This window comes from Alosa alosa, chromosome 1, assembly GCF_017589495.1.
Source record: "Alosa alosa isolate M-15738 ecotype Scorff River chromosome 1, AALO_Geno_1.1, whole genome shotgun sequence".
NCBI classification, from domain to species: domain Eukaryota; kingdom Metazoa; phylum Chordata; class Actinopteri; order Clupeiformes; family Clupeidae; genus Alosa; species Alosa alosa.
This window is the reverse complement of record NC_063189.1, coordinates 12,692,114-12,714,354: the sequence shown is the minus strand read 5'-3', so window position 1 is coordinate 12,714,354 and position 22,241 is coordinate 12,692,114. Positions and strand designations below refer to the sequence as shown.

Below are 22,241 nucleotides of genomic sequence, written 5' to 3'. Positions count from 1 at the left end.
TCACGCATTTGCACTCCTCTATTATTTGAACTCATTGGCAAAGTGAAACTAACTTCACCATGGTGTCAGTCAACGACAAGACAGTTATATGCAGTTACTTTCACTATTGACTGACAATGGGTTGCCATTGAAAACATAGGCTGGAAAAAGCAACTATTACCCTAATATTGCTCAAATGACTAAATAAAAAAAAAATTATCCTGCAGAGGAGTTTCTTATATCTCGTGACGTCTTAAGCTGTGCTCCATACAGTATGTGTCTCTCGCCCTCTCTCCTAATCACTTTTAACAGTCATTACCAATTTGCAAATGATGGTGAATAACTACTCATCATGAGATGTACAGTATTTCATAATATCTTTATTCTAATTATGTTTCCCATTGTAATCGTGCAATTTGTAATGTTTTGCATGGACGTGCGCTGGTGTGTGTGTTCATGGATGATAGAAGGATGGTGCGTTGTGCACCCACTAATATCACTGTTGACAATGCGCTCTTAAAATAACATATAAACAACTCGCCAATGCGCTAAGACGCTCCCTAAGTTGTTAATTGCCACACCCCTGGGCGCCTTGTTTAGAAAATAAACGTGCAAAATAAGAAAATATACATTGGAAAACGAGTTTTGCGCCATGCGCCAGGGTGCAAAATATGGCCCCAAGACCTCTGTCACTGGCAACTATTTCCATTTTGAGAGCCTGAGAATTGAAGAATATGTTTAGGATGTAAATGTCAAATCAATGTATAAATTAATCTAATCTGTGATTTACAAACATCAAACATTCCATATGTATTATACATGTGCACATGATCAAATGTTCACCACTAGGAGGCAGAGTTCCTGATTCCTAAAACTGTAAAAGCTGTCATCTCATCTCAATAAGTGACACTCCACACTGAAGTGTTAGGAAAAGTCAAGGTAGCATCTGACTAGTCCTGAGAGAATCTGACTCCACAGCTCAAGATGTTTCTGGGGTTCATGCCACACTGGATTCATTTGCTGTTTGTCCTTGCAGCAAAGTGTGCTGGTGAGATTGGCAATTGTACACACTGTTTGGTTTTGATTGAGGTTTCACAGTAGTGATGTACTAATTAATATTCTTTATTTGCTTTAGTGCTTGCAGGGGAAGACAATGTTGACCAACCCCATGCGATTTTAACCGCCTTAGAAGAAGATAGTTTGACCGTTGCATGTCGTTATAAGACGACATACTCAACACCTTCTCTCTTCTGGTACAAACAGTTGCCAAATGGTTTCCCTGAGTTTATGCTGATAACTTATACCCATATCGAAGGACAAACAGAAGAAAAGTTCAAGAAGAGGTTCCACTCCAAAGCAGATTCTGCTTCAAAAACGGTTCCTCTGACCATCCAGGATCTGCAAGTGTCTGACTCTGCTGTGTACTACTGTGCTCTGAGGCCCACAGTGACAGCTGCACCCTCAGCACCCATACAAAAACTACCTATAGCTTTCCGTACTTTAACTTTCAAGAGAGATAAATATTCTGATGCTCTGAGTAACTAAAGTTAATTCAGTGACCTAGTAATAAACCCAAACATCCACCTACCTGAAAACTCAGAAATAATCAGAATCAACTGCATATGCTTTTGCAAAAGTATGTGTGTGCTGTAGGACATGCTCCACAAGGGGGCAGTGTAAATGTCTCTTAATTGCTGGGATTGAGAGTCTGAACATATACAGTAAGTGAGCAAGTCAAATACAGTCACTTCAGAGAGTGTGAGAATATCAATCATTGCAGCTCATTATGGCACTGTGGGCTAGGATGTTAGTTTTCCTGGCAGCAAATATTGCAAGTAAGTTTTTATTTTTCTTAAACCATCCAAAATATGAGCTTTGATATTTTATATAGACCGGCATAGATTTATTAATTTGCAATCTTATCTCTCTTTAGTGGCTGCTGGACAGGATTCTGTTAACCAAACAGATGGAGTTTTGAGAGCCTTTCAGGGAGATGGAGTGACTATTGCGTGTCATTACCAAACTTCATTTACACCTTCCCTTCTCTGGTACAAACAACAGGCAAATGGCTTCCCTGAGTTAATCCTAATATATACCTACAAAGAACCCCAAATAGAAAATAAATTCAAGGACAGGTTCCACTCTAAAGTAAACACAACTTCAAAAACTGCTCCTCTGACCATCCAGGATCTGAAAGTGTCTGATGCTTCCATGTACTACTGTGCTCTGCAGCCCACAGTGACAGCTGCACTTACAACAGTCCTACAAAAACTATGCTGAGAGCTCTGAGTACTTATAAAGGGCCTTTTTATAAAGGCCTGCTCACCTGAATAAAACACTGATCAAAAGTTAGTACAGTAAATTCAGTAATCCTAAACATCCAATTACCTGCAAAGCTAATAATCACAAATAAAAAATAATGAGAATCAGTCCACCTGTTGTCAGTTGTTTGTATGCTTTTGCATAAGTGTGTGTGTGTGTTGTAGGATATCCTCCACAAGATGGCAGTGTGATGGGATGGGACTGAGAGTCAGAACCCATACTATAAGTGAGCACTGAGAGCATGACAGACACTATCACTTCTGGTCCAAGACAAAGCGAGAGAGTATCAATCAGTAGAGCTCATTTGCCATGGCACTGTGGGCTAGAGTGCTAGTTTTCCTTGCAGCAAAGATTACCTGTAAGTTGAGTTTGTTTTTCTTAAACCATCAACATTTTTAGATTAACTTTGATATGACTTATACAGACAATCGACTACAATTATTATTTGTTTTATCCAGTGTAGGTGAAGATTCATTTGCATTCTCTTTTCTCTTAGGGGCTGTTGGTCAGGATTCTGTAAACCAAACAGATGGGGATTTAAGAGCCTTTCAGGGTGATCAAGTGACTATTGCATGTCATTACAAAACTTCAGATACAACACCTTCTCTTGTCTGGTATAAAAAATGGGCAAATGGCTTCCCTGAGTTCATCCTAATCATCAATACCTACGGTGAAGGACAAGAAAAAGAAAAGGACAGGTTCCACTCCAAAGTAGACACAACTTCAAAAACTGTTCCTCTGACCATCAAGAATCTGCAAGTGTCTGATGCTTCCATGTACTACTGTGCTCTGCAGCCCACAGTGACAGCTACACCCACAACACTCATACGAAAAACACCATGGGTATGGAATGGATAGGTCTTTATAACTCAACTTGAGTGGTATTTTTCTACCTATTCTGTAATAAAAAATAAATATTTTATTCCCAATCATTCTGTCAAGGGGTTATATACTGTAATGATCACAGTTATGAAAGCATGTTGTTCTGTGTAGCCTGTACGTTTGACAGATGGGCTATACTATACTGAATCTGAACTAAAATCAACTGAAGTAAAAATAGTCATGCAAATTCCTCATTCTCTATATTGCGCTCCCATTTAGGAGGTATACTGAAAATTAGCTCATCATAACAACCAACAGTTTAGAGTAGGCTATAACAAATTGGACAGCCATCTAACGAAGAACATCTTCTCAGACTCTGGCTTAAAAAATAAAAAAGACAATGAAATAAATTGACCAGGTTCAGTTTTAGTTGTGTTAATGGCTACACTTTAAGTGTTATGTCAAATTTCAGTCCTCCATCTAAAATGTATATTTGTCCACATAAAACATTTAAGCAATATGGCATGAATGAGAGTGGGCTTGGTAAAGGATCCAGTGGCTGTCATCCAAACCAACAATGGACTTCTGAATTTCTTGTTGTCATAGATTAATGTATGTATTTTTTCAGCATCTGGTGTGAGGGTTTTTTAAGTAGGCTCTTTGTCTTGTTATTCATTAGTAAGTTATAGTATAGTATGTAAGTGTGCATGATATGACATATACCACAAGGAGGCAGTGTAAACATTGCCTTCACAGAGCCGTCTGTGCCTTCAGTTATATCTTACTGATGGAGAGAACACTGAGACACATTCATTCCATGTGAGGGCAGACAGGGCTGTTTGGGAATCTGTTGTTTCTAACTGGCCATGGCATACTGGATTCGTTTGCTATTATTTCATGCTGCAGATTATGTTGGTAAGTATTTCTCCCCAAGTGTTATATTTCAAATGAAATTCTATAATTTACTTAAAATTTCAATGTGTTCTCTGCAGTTGCTGAGGGAAGATATAATGTTGACCAACCACATGCAAATTTAACTGCCTTGGAGGGAGACGCATGTCATTATAACACCACCGACCCATCACCTTCTCTCCTCTGGTACAAACAACAGGCAAATGACTTCCCAAAGCTTATGCCCATTTCCTATATTTACAAGGAAAATCGTAAAGAGGAAAACTTCAAGCAGAGATTTCACTCCAAAGTAAACTTAACATTGAAATCAGTTCCACTGAAAATCAAGCAGTTGCAGTCTTCTGATTCTGCTGTCTATTTCTGTGCTATGGCACCCACAGTTATATCCCCACCCACAGTGGCACCATCAGTGCTAAGCCCAGTACAGGAACAATGGGCAGGCAGCAATTAATGTACTACATTTTGTACAGTTATTTTTTGTATTGCTATAGATTCTTTTGTCCAAAGCGACTCACAATAAGAGGAATAAGATTCAAGCTACATTGCAAATGACACAATAATACTAATACTATCATTAAATCAATTAATTGTTTATGTTTGTTCAACATTTTTTTTATTTTAAGTTTAATTTTAAATTTAAGTTATACACTAAATTAAAATAAATCTTATTTTTTTCAACAGATGACACCAAAGACGATACCATAACATCTCTAGAAACATTAGTAACTCTCCTTAGTTTATATTATAAGGAAGCATATATCAGTATTTCATGATATGAGATATACCACAGGGAGGCAGTGTAAACATTGCCTTCAGTTATATCTGACTGATGGAGAAAACACTGAGACACATTCACTCCATGTGAGGGCAGACAGGACTGTTTGGGAGTGCACTTGTACAACTAACTGGCCATGGCATACTGGATTAGAGTGTTATTTGTCTTTGCTATAAATTATGTTGGTAAGTGTTTTTCTCCATTCATGCCATATTTCAAATTCAATATTTAAATGTATATTAATTACTTAAAATTCCATTGTGTCCTATGTAGTTGGTGAGGGAGAACATCATGTTGACCAACCACATGCATATTTAACTGCCTTGGAGGGAGTCGTTGTGATCATCGCATGTCATTATAACACCACTGACCCATCACCTTCTCTCCTCTGGTACAAACAACAGGCAAATGACTTCCCAAAGCTTATACCAATTTCCTTTATTTACAAGGAAAATCATAACCAGGAAAACTTAAAGCAGAGATTTCACTCCAAAGTGAACTTAACATTGAAATCAGTTCCACTGAAAATCAAGCAGTTGCAGTCTTCTGATTCTGCTGTCTATTTCTGTGCTATGGCACCCAGCCACTCCACCCACAGTGGCACCATCAGTGCTAAGCCCAGTACAGAAACAATAGTCAGGCAGCAAATAATGCACAGCCTTTTTTGTAGTTATCATTTTCTGAACTTAAACACAGTATTACTATATAGTTAATATGTTATTACAGTGTTTTACGACTATGAAACAGTTACATAATACATTTTGTATAAGCAGACACTAACAAAACTAATATCATGACATTTAGGATAATTATAGTTCACTGAGATAAAGACAAATTAAGGAACTGGTGAAATCACTTGATGCCACTACGAGCAAGAAAGAACTCCAAACTCTAAAAAAAAAACATTTCAATATTTCTTTCTTTGGGTCAGAAGGTGGAGCACTATTCTAGTCATCACATGGTGCTGGGATACTCTGATGTTTATTTATTTGGGCATACCCATGAGGCCTCTGATGTTTCTTGGTGTATTGTCGCATGCAGAGCTGCCCAAATTCTGACCTGAAGACTGTTTTGTGTTATAAAATTTGTCATGAAATTCAGCCTGTATATCAGTGTTGTTTTTCATTTAACTCTGGCCTCTTAAGAATAGTCAACTAACATGTTGGGACTACAGTGGCACTGAATAACAAGAACTACGGAGTAGTTTCTCTCAGCCAATCAAAATAATCAAAGTAGCCAACCAGACAACCATAGCTATTCCTGGTAAACACCTCTATCTGGATTACTAGACATTAGACATTCTGCAAAATTGGTTTGACAACATTGCTAAATGGCAAAATATTTTATGCTGATGTAAGATAGCTGAAACTCTGATGGGTTAGTTTGCTTATCTTATAAAGATATATATACAGATATGCCTTTATCAAAACTTTTGTTTTTGGAAGTTGGAAAACTCCACCCAGCAAATCAGTTAGGATTGGGAATGTATGCACTGTATGTATGTATGTATGGAATGTATGAAATGTTCACGTTGGATAATTCAGTACAATAAAGGAAGAGATTACTAGCTGAAAAAACGCCTGAGTGGGTATGTCCTGAGATATTGCCACTCGTGATGACTCATAGAATGCCTCTTGTCAAATCAGTAATTAATAAATAGTTCAACCAGACCTAATTGTTGCAATGACATGCTGTTCTGATTTGCTATTCTGAAATGTCAACTAGTGCACTGACCTTCTAAACCAGAAATACTTACCCATGGTGTTCACTACCCACTAACCCCCCCCCCCGCAACTCTTTCACCAGCCACTAGCGATACGGTATAAAATGTGATATCATGATTATAGTAACCTAAATGGTCCCGGTTATCAGCATTATGCAATGCGATACGATTAAAACCTACCACCGATGTTGGACAGAACTCAAAATTGGCCTGTCCTCCATGCACAGTAGCAACAAAACTAAAGGTCAAAAGAACAGCATTCATATGCCGTCATAAAAGTGGTGTGGCTCCTTTAAGACAATCCTTTGGTGTGAGTTCTGGAGCTGTCCAACTTGATCCAACTGAAGCAACTGGAATCCATGCATTTCCACAGAATTAATTTTGGAATCTGATCCCTTATCATACCTGTTCATTCGTACTCGTCGCTCGACTTATCGTGACTAAATTCAAGATGGACTCAAGATTCAAGACTGTATAAATCGTCTTGTAAATAAACTACCAGTGCTTATTCAAAGTTCTCAATGTCTCATTTTAAATGTCAGGGCCCTCGGAAGTCTACCAGTGAAGTGTAAATGGGATAAAACAATGATTTATTTGTATGGCTTGGCCATTCTGGTGATTATGGCCACTACACATGGTTTGCACGGAAGCTACGGAAAATAAGATGGCAAAAACTGCAGGAGGTCTTTTATGACTTTGCCCTGACTTTGATTCGGGGTTTTCCTCCTTTTAATTACTCTTTGGTCGCTCCCCACAAGTACCAACAGAAGCAAGAGAGTTACTCAGAGTATGAGCAGAAATGGAAGGCTAAAATGCATCAGGCATACTAGAACAGTTGCTAAAGACGCTCAAGAGGAAAATTGTGTCATGACAGGAAAATCAAAGGGACTGATCTATAAGAGCTATGAACTATCATATGATTTTTATATTCATAAATAGTTGTCCAGATGTTCTTATTTATTAGATGTCCTCACATTTACTGAAATTTTTGGCAACACAAAGTGCACTGCAGTACACATGGTGCACTCATAAAGGTCAAAAAGTTGAGTGTGGAATGATGAACACTTTTCACCCTCAACGAATGCCATTGTGGCTACATAGTGTAATCATGGTTGACACCTGTTTTCACTCACACATATATACCTTTGCAGAAGTAGGTGTGTCTTAGGACATGCTCCACAATGAGGCAATGTAAATGTCTCTACTTGCAGGGACCAAGAGTGTGAACACATACGTGAGAATAGCAGTCACAGTCACTTCAGAAACAAGGTGAGAGAACACCAATCATTACAGCTCATTTGCTATGGCACTGTGGGCTTGGAGGTTAGTTTTCCTGGCAGCAAATATTGCTAGTAAGTATATATTTTTCAAACCATGCAAACATATAATTAACTTTGATATTGTGTACAAACCACCACAGATTTGTTTTCTTTATCATTTATTTTCTCTCTTTAGTGGCTGTTGGACGGGATTCTGTCAATCAAACAGATGGAGTTTTGAGAACCGAGGGTGATGGAGTTACTATTGTGTGTCATTACAAAACTACATCAGCAACACCGTCCCTTCTTTGGTACAAACAACAGTCAAATGGCTTCCCTGAGTATATCCTAATCACTAATACCTACAGTGAACCACAAACAGATGAAAAGTTCAAGGACAAATTCCACTCCAAATTAGATACAACTTCAAACACTGTTCCTCTGACCATCCAGGATCTGCAAGTTTCTGACTCTGCTGTGTACTACTGTGCTCTGCTGCCCACAGTGGCAGCTGCACCCTCAGCACCCATACAAAAAGATCTGGATATGAAATGGATAGGTCTTTATAATAAACTCACCTGCAGCTTGAGTGATTTTTTTTACCTATTCAGTAACAGGACACTTAGAAAGAGTCCAGCACACTGACCATTCTGCAAGCAATTATTTTTTATTAGAAATTACACAATGTTTCAGTCTTAGACCGTAGACCTTCATCAGGTTTTTTTTTTTACCTGATGAAGGTCTACGGTCTAAGACCAAAACGTTGTGTAATTTCTAATAAAAAATAATTGCTTGCGGAATGGTCAGTGTGCGGGACTCTTTCTAAGTTTCCTGATCTGCGACCTATCCTGCGCACCTGCCCGACAAAAGAGGTCTGCAAAAAGCCTTCTTACGTTACCTATTCAGTAACAAACATAAAAATGTAATTCAATTATTCTGTCTAAGTGTGATATACTGTAATGAGTGCAAGTTAACACATGCAGCTGCATGTAAAGATATGCACTGTAAAGCACAGTTATGACAGCATTTTGTCCTATACCCTATACATTTGATAGACGGGCTCTACTAAGCTGAATCTGAACTAAAAACAACTGAAGTAAAAAAAGCCATGCAAATTCCTCATTCTCCAGAGAGTATAGGCTAATCAAATGTCAGTCGTCCAAATAAAATGTTCTATTAAGCCTATGAAACATTTAAGCAATATGGCATGAATAAGAGTAGTAAAGGATATACCCACAACTGTGATCCAAATCAAAAATGGACTTGCCATCTAAATTTCTTATTTTCATAGATAGATTAGGTTTTATGTAGCCTACTTTTGTAACATCTGGTTAATAGGGTATTTAAGTAAGCATGTTGCGTTATTAATCATTAGTAACTCTCTGTTGTATAAGTACTGTATATGTCAGTATTCCATGGTATGACATATACCACAGGGTGGCACTGTAAACATTGGCGTCAGTTATATCTTACTGATGGAGAGAACATGTACTGAGACACATTCACTCCTGTCCTTTCACTATGTAGCCAAGATGGCATTCGTTGAAGGTGAAAAGTGTCCATCATTCCACACTCAAGTTTTTGACCTTTAAAAGTGCACCATCTGGGTACAGTGCAGGTACTTTGTGTTGTCGAAATTTTCAGTAAATGTGAGGACACCTATAAGAAACATAAACAAGAACATCAGGACATTAACTATTTATGAATATAAAAATCATGAGAGTTCCAATTCTCTCGTAGATCAATCCCGTTGATTTTCCTGTAATGACACAACTTTCTTCTTGAAGCGTCTTTGGCTGCTTTTCTCGTTTTACAACGGCATCAAACGAGATTCAGCCAATCATAATTAAGGACCAGAACTATTTGTTTTAGAAACTTGGTTTGACAACATTACCAAATGGCTAAAAGTCTTATGCTGATGTAAAATAGCTGAAAGTCTAATGGGTTAGTTTGTTTATCTTGTGAAGAATATCTGCATGAAAACTATTTTTCAGAAGTTGGAAATCTCCACCCCAGCCTATTAGCTTGTTTGATTTGCGTTGAGCTCAATGCTAATAGGCTAACTGAAATACACAAATCAGTTTTGCAGTAAGATCGCGCAGCCCCTTGCCACTTCTGCGCACCCAGAGCAGTCAGAGCACGTTTCACAGAGGGATACAGAAAGTTACCTTCTGCTTGCTAGAGAGTTATTTGAATTGAAACAAAGCAGTTTATTAAAGTTAGTCTCAAAAACGTTGTGAGTAGAAGGCAGATAGATAGATAGATAGATAGATAGATAGATAGATAGATACTTTATTGATCCCCAAGGGGAAATTCAAGGTAACAGAGAATTCAGGGTAACACTTTACTTGACAGTATCGACATAAGAGTGACATGACACTGTCATGACACATGAAACCTAACCCTAATCCTAACCCTAACCCCAACCCTAACCCTAACCCTAATCCTAATCCTAACTTGTTACTGTATGTCAAAAACTGAATGTCACTTAATAACAGAAGTGTTATGTCATAAACGTTTATGACTTGTTTATGACACGTTCATGACAGTGTCATGTCACTCTTATGTCGACACTGTCAAGTAAATTATTACCTGTTAGGACAACTCGGACCTAGGCTACTGTTGGAACGTCTCTTTTCAACTGTGAATCAGAAATCAGAGCAACAATTTTGAAATTTTGTCTTTTGCCCCTGCTCTCCTTTGAAAGATAATTGACTGCATCGTTAGGTTAAACTATCAAGTAATCATCACCGTTTTCAACGGCAAGTCTTGTGCTGTAATCATCAAAAGTAGGCTAAGTCTTGTTTATGTTTTTGGACTATGTACTATAGGCTAATAGCCTAGGCTACTGTTTTCTCGCCTATTTCATGTGTGGTTTGTGTGACCGCGGAGCCGCTATGTTCAAAGTATTGATCTTAAACTTCCTTTCCACCATCCATTGCTGGTGGGATGCTGTTGTGTTGCGTTGCGTCAGCTGTGCTGTGTGTGCACGACTGTGTGTCTGTATGTGGCCGCTGTGCTAGTGCAATGGTATTCTTGCTTGTAACATTGCTTAAGATTATATATTAGGCTTGTGTTGTGGTGTATTCAAGCATAGTCATAATGGCTTATGTTGGTAGCAGCTGTGTTTTGGGCTTGGCGCACCTGGGCCTACCCACATTGTGAATTCTAGCTACGCTAGTGCTGCGAGGTTGATTAACTTCCAGTGTAATGAAGTGTCTCAGTGGGGGGAGCAAAACTCATGAGGGAAGTGAAGAACAGATACCATGTCAGTCACATTTACAGTTGCAGTTGAACATCATGGAAATCACAATGGCATTTCTTTACAGCACCATGGTACTCTTTGGGTATTTAGGTAAGCAGCTTAAACATTTTCATACTTGACACAAAGATGAGACTTATTCAATACAACACATTTCATTTCATACCATATGAATGCAACATTGCTTCCAAATTGCTCAAGACATTATTGATATATTATACTGTATTTCTTTTAACAAAATGTTTTTTCTATTCTTTCTAAAGGAGAAATACTGTCAGATTCAATTTCTCCAGACAAAACAGAATGTAGTTTCACAGAAGGCAGCACTGCAACACTCTCCTGCACATACGATGGCTCTCCATACAGTTTCCTTTGGTATCGGCAAAAGCCAGGAGCAGGGCCAGAATTCCTGAAACTTATAGTTGAGTCAACAGGTTATGTACAAGAAGCAAACCCACCGTATAAGCATATGTCCACAAAGTTTGATGGAAAAGCTAAACGGCTAGAACTGGAGATCTCCTCCACCCAAGGTTCAGACTCTGCTCTGTACTACTGTGCACTGCAGGCCACAGTGATGGAAGCTCCCTTAGGGCTGTCATGAAATGAATGACTCCCTCGTAAGTATGTACTGAAAAAAATATAATTTCAAGAAGCCTCAGTTATGGTAGAAACCCTTTAATTCTGTCAACACTCAGATATCGCTACCTTTATTATTTATACCATTATTTTTTTCTGTGTCAATGAGATGACTATTACAATAAATTCCCTAAATATTGACTGGAATACATTTGAAATTATTAACATTTTAATTGCATCAGTTGGTAAAACCATAAATGAATAGCACAGTGAAATGTATTTTATTGGCTGGTACCTTCTTCTTTACAAGATGTATGGGGTGGAGTCTAAAAGTGCATGTGTGTAAAGAAGGTGTCTGGATTTATGCTTGCAGTGTTGTATGTCATGTCATTGCAGGCCAGTCATGGGAGCACTCAGTGTATTACTGGTCTTGTCTCTCTTAATAGGTAAGAACCTTGAGATAATTTTCATTTATCATTATAGTATGTGAGCTAGTATGTAATAAGGCTGATATAGTTCAGTGTGTATTGTAGGTTAAGTATAATAAAAGTCTATATTCTAGATTGGATCAGAAAAGCATATTTCAGAGATATCCATTTATGTTTGTTTGAATGTCACCTCCATTTAAAAAGACTACTGCCATCTTCACACTCTTCATCTCTTTCTTCATCATTCTAAGGAGAATCTGTTGGAAATGCCATAACATCATCGCATTCTTCACTGGTCGTCATTGAGGGAGGGAATGCCACTTTCTCCTGTAACTACAGCAGTAGTACCAGTGGCAATAGTTTACAGTGGTATCGGCAGTACCCCAACTCCATCCCAGAGTTCCTCTACTTCATATATGAGGCTGGTACCACTTCAGACCCAGTTCCCCGTCTGACTCCCTCCATAAAGACAGAGGAAAAGCGCGTGTTTCTGGAGCTCTCCTCTGCAGAGGCGTCTGACTCTGCTGTGTACTACTGCGCCCTGGTGCCCACAGTGACAGGAACTCAGACTCTGCTGTACAAAAACCTCTCAGATGGAGAGAAATTTAACAAAGATCTATCTGTTGGAAATGTCCATTCCAGTAATGGCAAACACAATTATCCCCATTCTGTAATAATGTGACCTAAATGATATCATATTAGATACCAGCCACAGAAGCAGTGGCATGCATATTACTTATGAAGGATATGCATCTAGAAAAGTATACATTGTCATTATTTCGGTCGCCCGGTCGGGCCGCTTCGCACTCTACAACATACGAAAAATCAGGACTTACTTGAATTACTTTACCCAACTCCTAGAACAGGAAATAGTCATCTCACGACTTAGCTACTGCAATGCCCTCCTGACAGGTCTCCCAGCCTGCACAGTGAAACCACTTCAGATGATCCAGAACGCGGTGGGGGGCCTGGTCTAAAAGCAACCCAAAAGGGCACGTCACCCCGCTGCTCATCCAGCTACACTGGCTACCTATGGCCACCCGCATCAAATTCAAGTATCTAACGCTTGCCTACAAAGTACAGTAGTCTCCGATTCTGCTCCCACCAACTTTAATGCCCTCATACAGATATTATGCTACTTCCCGACCGTTGCGCTCCTCAGACGAACAACGTCTAGCTCTGCCACCAGTGCGCTCAAGCCAATCCAAACAGTCAATCCAAAAGTTGACTGTTTAAAAACAGCACTCACTTATATTAAATTGTCCTATAATTGTTCAGAGAATTGCTTTAAAAAGCTTAAACTGTTTACCATGTTGTTAGTCGCTTTGGATAAAAATGCATCAGCCAAATGTAATGTACAGTAATATGTCCTCACAGGTAAAATCCCTTTGTTCAGTTACAACTTAACAATCATTACCATTACAATCAATTAAAGTTGTTGCCAAACAGTGATGAAGGAACACTGATGATGGGCTAAATTACTCTGTTGTTCCTGAAGGAGGCACTGATGTTTCAGATCTTAAAACTGAAAAGGCTGTAGCAGATGTGTCACTCTTACCTGACTTTCTTTAGTGTCAAGGAGAGGTAACAAACAGAAGCAGCTATACAATGGAATTCATCTGTGTTACAATGATTGTGTTCCTGTTTATAGGTGAGTAAATACTAAATTAAATAAATAACAAAATAATTTCCATTTATATTTATGCATTTAACGGTATCTTTTATCCCAAGGGACTTACAATAAGAGGAATAACATTCAAGCTACATTGCAAAGGAGGCAATAATACTAATGAATCATTGATGTTTCTTGTTCATGTTTTACATTTTATGTTTTTAAAATACACTAAATTAAAATAAATCTTGTTTTCAACAGATGACACCAAAGAGGATATCATTGCATCTCTAGATTCCACTAAGAATGTTCTGGAGGATGCCAGTGTCACATTCTCCTGCAAGTACACTGTAGATATTAACTCTGTACACTGGTACCGTCTGTATCCTGGAGCTACACCTGAATTTATCCTATTCATAACGGAGTACAACACCACGGGAGGAGCCCCACCAAGAATGTTGTCTCACATCAACAAAGACACCAAGCATGTAATTCTGGAGATCTCATCCGCTGAAGTCTTAGACTCTGCTGTCTACTACTGTGCTGTGCTGCCCACAATGACAGGAAACATACAGACACTGTACAAAAACCTAATCAGTACATGGTGCTATTTATTATAATGTTTCATACCCAGTATCATTCATTTTACTATCATATCCTACTCCCATCTGGCCGCAGATACAGAGTCCTGGACTGGAAAAAAGCACACTTTAAGAAAAGTTTTGTACCCTCAGCTATCACTGCACTAAACAAACTCCTGTGACAATCATCCATCCCCCCTATTGTTTTGTGTTTTATGTTGTCTGCACTGTCCACCTTTTTGCTTGTATGGTGTTGTTATATGTTATATGAGGCTGTGTATATCCTGCATGGAATGTAATGATGTGTGTGAAAAAGAATATCCTTATAGGACAATAAAGACTCTACTATACTATATTATACTATACTATACTCTATACTATACTATATTTCATTCAGTTTTTAAACATTTACATTTAAAAACTCACCTTTTCATGGTCAAATATCAGGGAAGAAAATGGTGTTTCATATTCATGCAAATGTTCCTTTTTATGCAAATATGGCCACAATATATATATATATATATATATATATATATATATATATATATATATATATATATATATATCCTGAAATTTTCCAAAATATCTAATATTACTTTACTTGAAATTGTGTCAATTAATGACACTTTGGTTAAGTAATTTTATCTCAAAACATGTAAATCTGCTAATAAGAACAAACCAGAATGAAAACAAAAGGCGCCATCATGTGGCAGTCTTGGTACATTACATATAGCCTTTAATGCTGCCCTAAACTAACTTATCTTCAGATTGAAAGTGATTGTATATTATCATATATTATATGTACAATCTCAATATGTAGGCAGAGCAGTAATGTCTTTCTAGCAGCTACTCTGCTCATGGCGTTCTGAGAACTAACTCTAAAGGTGCATGCCGTGGTTCAGTACACCTTTTTGTTAGTTGCATGCAGCCAATTGTTACTCATATCTGTGTGTTTAGCTCAAACAGTCTTCAATGTTTGTACACAGTCCTGGCTGAATAGGAAACAAAGATGGTGGCTGAGACCAATCCATAAAGAACTACAGCGGATTATGACGTCTGGCATATCTAAAATATCTTTAATCACAATAGTATTCACGTTCACAAATGTTTTGGGGAAATATGTTGCAAACAATGAATCCCTTGGGGGAGCTTGCTCACAACAGTTGTTATGTTATCATGTTATCAGTTATCATGAAAACAGACAAACATAGCCAACATGCAGGTCCATTAATCACTCACTATAACAGATCATACCAGTTAGCACTATGACAATTCAGTTCACCAATTCAAAGTACATGCCAGAATCTTGGTATTTCATTGTTGTATACACAATGATATCATGTCAGACATAAACAGAATGTGCAGCATTAATGATTAATAATTGTTTGGACCAAACCAACTTGTTGACATTTTTTAATCTATCAGTTTTTCTCATATTTACTTTTTAAGTGTGTTGATGTTGGAATAACATTGCAGATGAACCAAGTATGAACATTGAGGGAGATGACAAAGGACCTTTTGTTCCCAGTAGGTGGAGCTTAAGAGTCTTCAGCAACAGAATGTCAATAGAAAAATGCTTTTCGGAGACGGCCCTCACAGTGCCAAACCTCTAGGAGATCAGCAATGGTGTCTCTCTCTGCAGTCATCCTTTTATCTCTCTATATTGGTATGAAAACATCATTATCACTCCATGTTTACTATTCTTATCCTAATAAATGTGACAAAGCTATTTGCAAACTTCTACACGATCCTTCTGAACATACTGACCAGCGTTCTTCCCTTTATGTTGGTAGGTGAAACCTTGGAGGATAGTATAAAATCTCTGGACTCTGTGAAGCATGTTGCACAGGGAGGGAGTGCTACTCTCTCGTGCAGTTACAGTGGCTCTGTCAGGACATTGCAGTGGTATCGCCAAGGTCTCCATTCTGAGCCACAGTTCCTTCAGTACATCACCACATCAGGGACGAAATACCCTGAGCACGTTGAAAACCTGTCTGTGAGGGTTCTGAACAACATCACACGCCTGGAACTGGAGATCTCCTCAGCTGAAATGACTGACTCGGCGGTCTACTACTGTGCTCTGCAGCCCACAGTGACAGGAAATCACACATCTTTGAACAAAAACCTGATACTGTAGGTCCCAAAGAAATCAACATGAGTAAAAGCATTACAAGAGTATTCAAGTATAAATATTTCAATACAATTATGTTTCTCTGGTTTTATCCTACCCATATCCATTAATGTAAACTTTTATTTAATTTGACATTCACTGCATTCATGTTTTTTCAAATTTATACAGAAAAGTGAAATGTAATTGCTACTTTGTGAAGAAACATGGATAACTTGGGTTAAACTGCAGACAGTGCAGAAACAAACTAATCCCAACCTGAATTTGGGAAAACTAAAACTATCAGCTTGACCCAGAATGAACAAGTCTGCTTTTCCTGATAATGTTGTCTCTTAACGTCTTACAGAGACTGACGAAAGCCTTAGACCTACTCATGTTTACTTTTCCCGAACCATCTCTAATCTGAGTATTCTTATAACTCATAACTTATGTTTACCTTAAGAGGCTAAATTCACATTTCTTGCTTTGGGTATTTTCATTCACATCGTTTTGAGCATGTAGAAATGACTATGATGGGCATGACAGCACATGTCATGTGATCAATAATATCAACAAGAAAATTGACGTCGGTAGGCAACATGTTACTCGCAATTCGAATTTGAATAAGATTAAAAATTCATGGCTAATTCATTTATACAAAAACTGTAAAGCAACACATATTTAGGTCTTACATGGCACTGAGTCTACATATCTTGCCACTAATGCTATATATCCAGGCTCCAAGTTGTTTGATGTACCTGAAAACTGTGTTAAAGTATAGCTTAAGAGTGGTCACTACAAACCTTGCGAGGAACAGGTCGAAAACCTTCAGGTACTGTAGAGATTATATACAAATAAAAGATATATCATTAAAAAGGTTTTGGGAAACTGAGCCCAGAACAGATGGTGGAGTCCCTCACCATCCTCAGTGAGGAACACAGAGGGGGAGTGGTTTCTTTCAGATGAAGGCAGCCCTCTGCCGACGGAATACTCTCCTCACATCTTGTTCCTTACTGACACCTGTGCCATCATGCTCCTGTTCTCTCGGCTGATTTTTGTTACAATCATAAGTAAGTAATATTGGATAACATTAACAGATTTGTACAGGTATAACTGAATGTACAATGTGCTTGTTTTATATATTTAATGCATATCTGTGACTGATGAAAGCATGACATCCATATTTATGACACGTTCAAACTTGTATTGATCTTATTCATACAGGTTGCAGTTGCAGTAAAACAATAACACCCATGAAGTCTGAAGAGTATGTGTCAGAGGGAGGAAATATTACTATTGGCTGCAAATATGAAGGATACAGTGAATATGATATCAACAGCCTACAATGGTATTACCAATACCCTGCATCGAAACCAGAGTTCCTGCTTCTAATTCTTCACAGTTCCGGTCAGGTTGACCCAAAAAATCATCGTCTTAACACCAGACTGAACAATGAGAAAACCCAGATTTTTCTAGATATCCCATCAGCTACAGTCTCAGACTCAGCAATCTACTACTGTGCCCTGCAGCCCACAGTGAGAGGAAACATGGAGACACAATACAAAAACTAGTGTACCTTTCAACTGCATGCCACAAGCATCTACTTTGGACTAGCTTGAAAGGAAGCTGCTGTATATAATAAACACATATACACATAAACAGACAAAATCTCAATCGATTTAAAAAATGTATAACATGATGGCTTGGAAGAATAGCTAATGTAACATCTGCCTTTTGGGTGCATCTTTTTCTAATGGTTTAATTTGCCGTGCTGCACTATGTATTTTCATTCACATAGTTTTGAGCATGCACAACTGACTATGATGGATGACAGCACATGTCATGTAATCAATAACATCAACAAGAAATATGCAAAATTGAAGTTCCCAAAATTGACGTCTGTAGGCAACATGTTATCTTGCACTTTGTATTCGAAGGGGATTAAAAAATCATGGCTAATTCATTTATACAAAAACTGGGTAACACTTTATTTTAATGTGTCGCTGTTACAGTGTACCTACCTAATTAGGTACAGTGGTACAACCTGTGTAACAACATGTACTATCAGGTACTATCATTGTACTTGCATTATGTATTTGTGGGTACCTACATATAGTTGTTACATTGTAATACTGAGTGCTTTTACAAAACTTTACCAATTTTGCCTAAATTTTCATCAGAGGCAAAGAGCTGACCTGAGACCTGCTGGATGGGGTAAATCTGGTCATGATAGATTTAATATACAAACCATTCTTAGCTCCAGTCAAGGCCTCATTGTCTTCAGTGTACATGTAACAGCTGTGCTGCTACAACCTTGTCACACTTTGATACAGTGGAATAAACCTATTAAGTGTACCAGTTAATTACTTACATGTACATATGACATGTATGTTGTGTCTTCGATGTCTTGGAACAGGTCTACTAATTCACATGTACTGTGTGGTGTACAGTAACAGCAGACACGTTTCAACACATCTATTACAGGATGCATGACATCATTGACAGGATGTATATAATATGTACATGTGAGTACTTAACTGGTACACTTTATTTTAATGGGTTTATTCCACTGTATCAAAAGAGTAATAAATGTGTACCGACACAGTTGATACATGTACTACAGTATGTAGGGTAATGGCAGACATGTTCCAAGACACCAATGACACAACATACATGTAATATGTAATTGTAAGTACTTAAAGGAACCGTATGTAGGATTTTGGCCAAAACTGGTACTACAATCACTTTCAAAATACTGTAGAGCGGTGTACACCGCAGATGTGGTAACTAAAGCAGAGCTGGCAACCCAGATGCCGAAACACTACTGACTTTGTGATTACTAGATAGGTGGAAGGTGGTGGATCAGGCTAAAACACAAATATGTAAACATCAACATCAGTTGAGGGCTGCAACTTCACTTTTTTAAATGACGATATCCTGGTCGGACTACTGTTGTCAGTGATATTAGTATTTGAAATTAGCATGATTTCCTAATGTCTAGTGACAAATCAGGGCCATTTTATGATTAATTGAATTACATTTCTTACATACGGTTCCTTTAACTGGTACACTTCATTTTAATGGGTTTATGCCACTGAATCAAAGAGCAATAAGTGTGTACCAACACAGTTGATATATGTACTATGTAGTGAATTAGTAGACCTGTTCCAAGACATCGAAGACATAACATACATGTCATATGTACATGTAAGTAATTAATTGGTACACTTAATAGGTTTATTCCACTGTATCAAAGAGTAACAAGGTTGTAGCAGCAAAAACTGTAAAGCAACACATATATAGGTCTTACATGGCACTGAGTCTACATATCTTGCCACTAATGCTATATATCCAGGCTCCAAGTTGTTTGATGTACCTGAAAACTGTGTTAAAGTATAGCTTAAGAGTGGTCACTACAAACCTTGTGAGGAACAGGTCAAAAACCTTCAGGTAGAGCTTAAGGTATATAAATAAAAGATGTATCATTAAAAAGGTTTTGGGAAACTGGGCCCAGAACAGATGGTGGAGTCCCTCACCATCCTCAGTGAGGAACACAGAGGGGGAGTGACTTCTTTCAGATGAAGGCAGCCCTCTGCCGACAGAATACTCTCCTCACATCTTGTTCCTTACTGACACCTGTGCCATCATGCTCCTGTTCTATCGGCTGATTTTTGTTACACTCATAAGTAAGTAATATTGGATAACATTAACAGATTTGTACAGGTATAATTGAATGTACAATGTGCTTGTTTTATATATTAAATGCATATCTGTGACTGATGAAAGCATGACATCCATATTTATGACACGTTCAAACTTGTATTGATCTTATTCATACAGGTTGCAGTTGCAGTGAAACAATAACACCCATGAAGTCTGAAGAGTATGTGTCAGAGGGAGGAAATATTACTATTGGCTGCAAATATGAAGGATACGGTGACTATGATGTCAAGAACCTACAATGGTATTACCAATACCCTGCATCGAAACCAGAGTTCCTGCTTCTAATTCTTCACAGTTCTCGTCAGATTGAGCCAAAAAATCATCGTCTTAACACCAGACTGAACAATGAGAAACCCCAGATTTTTCTAGATATCCCATCAGCTACAGTCTCAGACTCAGCAATCTACTACTGTGCCCTGCAGCCCACAGTGAGAGGAAATATGGAGACACAATACAAAAACTAGTGTACCTTTCAACTGCATGCCACAAGCATCTACTTTGGACTTCATTGAAAGAAAGCTCCATAGACATACACATACATGTTTTATCTCAATCAATGTTTAAAATGTATATGATGGCTAGGAAAAATGTGCTTCTTTTAGCATGCTCCTTTTGTCTGTATCTTTTTTCTAATGCTTAAATTTGTCGTGCTGCACTGTGTAGGGTGAGCTACACCATATACTGTGAAATATTCAAACATTCCTTATGAATCCCTACAGAAGAGAAAGGTTGCTAAATAACCAAAGGGAATAATTGGGCGAGGAAATGTCTGCATGTGCATCCCTTAATGCACCATAATTTGGGGTTCATTGCCACAAGATGGCCCCATAAACAAAAATCATTCAACTACACACAGAACATACCCTGACCAGACAATGAACATACCCTGTACAATGATTTAACACATAATGAAGATGTACACTAAAGATCTATATAATCAAAGTCACTGAATATTAAAGCATTGTAATTGTCATAGATAAACATGTAAACTTAGAACAAATATTTAAAAAAAAATGTATAATAAAGATGACCACATCTTTAGGTTTTTTCATACATTAGTTTTCTTTGCTGAGAGTTAATTAGAGTACACTGTGAACCATAGGCTATTTGTAGAGTGGAGTTGAATGATTCTTCATACATTAATGCTCACATTGTTAAAGGTGACTAAAGTTACAAATACCCTTTCATATAATTTGGCAATATTTAAGACTTACCAGCAGAGGGCAGATATTTCTCTTTGTTGGAAACCATTGTGAACATTGTTCTCATGTGCAGTAAGAATGTACCAATATTTAAGTAAAATCCTTTCAGAGTAAAACATATTTTTTTTTGGCAATCTACCAACAGTCAACCAACTCAAAATAAAGGCTGAAATAGCCGGAATCCAATAAATTTAGCCTGAAATGGTTTCACTTTGAAAGAGATTTCTGAAATCTTTCTGTCATCTCGGTCTGAAATACTGGTCAATGCAGTGTATGTACCAGGTATGCTGTTAACTGACCAACACGATGATGGGTTATTATGAAGATACAGCTCTCATTCCTACAGCCACCTTCCCTCCCTAAGTGAAGATGCAGTTCATTACACTTCATCTGACACCAGAGAGGGAGGGGATTTCTGAAGGGCTGAGGGTTTGCACTAGAAGACAGATTCATACAAGGTTCTACAAGGTGGCAGCTTCAGTTAAGTAATCATCACTGAATGTCAATATGATACCTCTCTGTATTATTTGCCATTTTGTTATTTTCGCAGGTATAAAAAATATTTCAACTCATCTCTGCCCACATTGCTTTGTGAAATTTGTAAACATGTAAACAACAAAGGTTGTGATATCTTGTATACAATATACTATATTACAAATAGCATTTTAATCTAAAAATGCCTGTATTTCATATTGCAGGGCAGACGGCAGGTCAGCATATAACATCGCTCGCATCTGAGGAGATTTCTAAAGAGGGGGACCCCATCAGGTTCACATGTAATTACAGTGGGACTTACAGCTCAGACTCCCTGCTATGGTATCGCCAGTACCCCAGAGCAAAGCCAGAGTTTTTGTATCTTCTGACTGAAGGAAATCACAAACAAGAAGCGAACCCACCGGTCCATGGGTTGTCTGTTAAACTGAACAGTGAGAAGGACCAGGTGTTTCTGGAGATCTCA

General features: G+C 38.0%; 3 gene segments (V, D, J or C); all 3 read left to right on the top strand.

Annotated features, from left to right (window-relative positions):
* Positions 1-11,581: 11,581 nt before the first annotated feature.
* On the top strand, positions 11,582-14,511 carry LOC125294173. The segment is given in 4 exon segments: positions 11,582-11,671; positions 12,027-12,076; positions 12,310-13,709; positions 13,932-14,511. Coding segments are annotated over 3 exon segments (492 nt in total).
* LOC125305371 lies at positions 13,688-14,433 on the top strand. The segment is given in 3 exon segments: positions 13,688-13,709; positions 13,932-14,250; positions 14,349-14,433. Coding segments are annotated over 3 exon segments (426 nt in total).
* A 938-nt stretch (positions 14,512-15,449) lies between the features above and the next one.
* LOC125304762 lies at positions 15,450-16,440 on the top strand. The segment is given in 2 exon segments: positions 15,450-15,917; positions 16,045-16,440. Coding segments are annotated over 2 exon segments (387 nt in total).
* Positions 16,441-22,241: the final 5,801 nt, after the last annotated feature.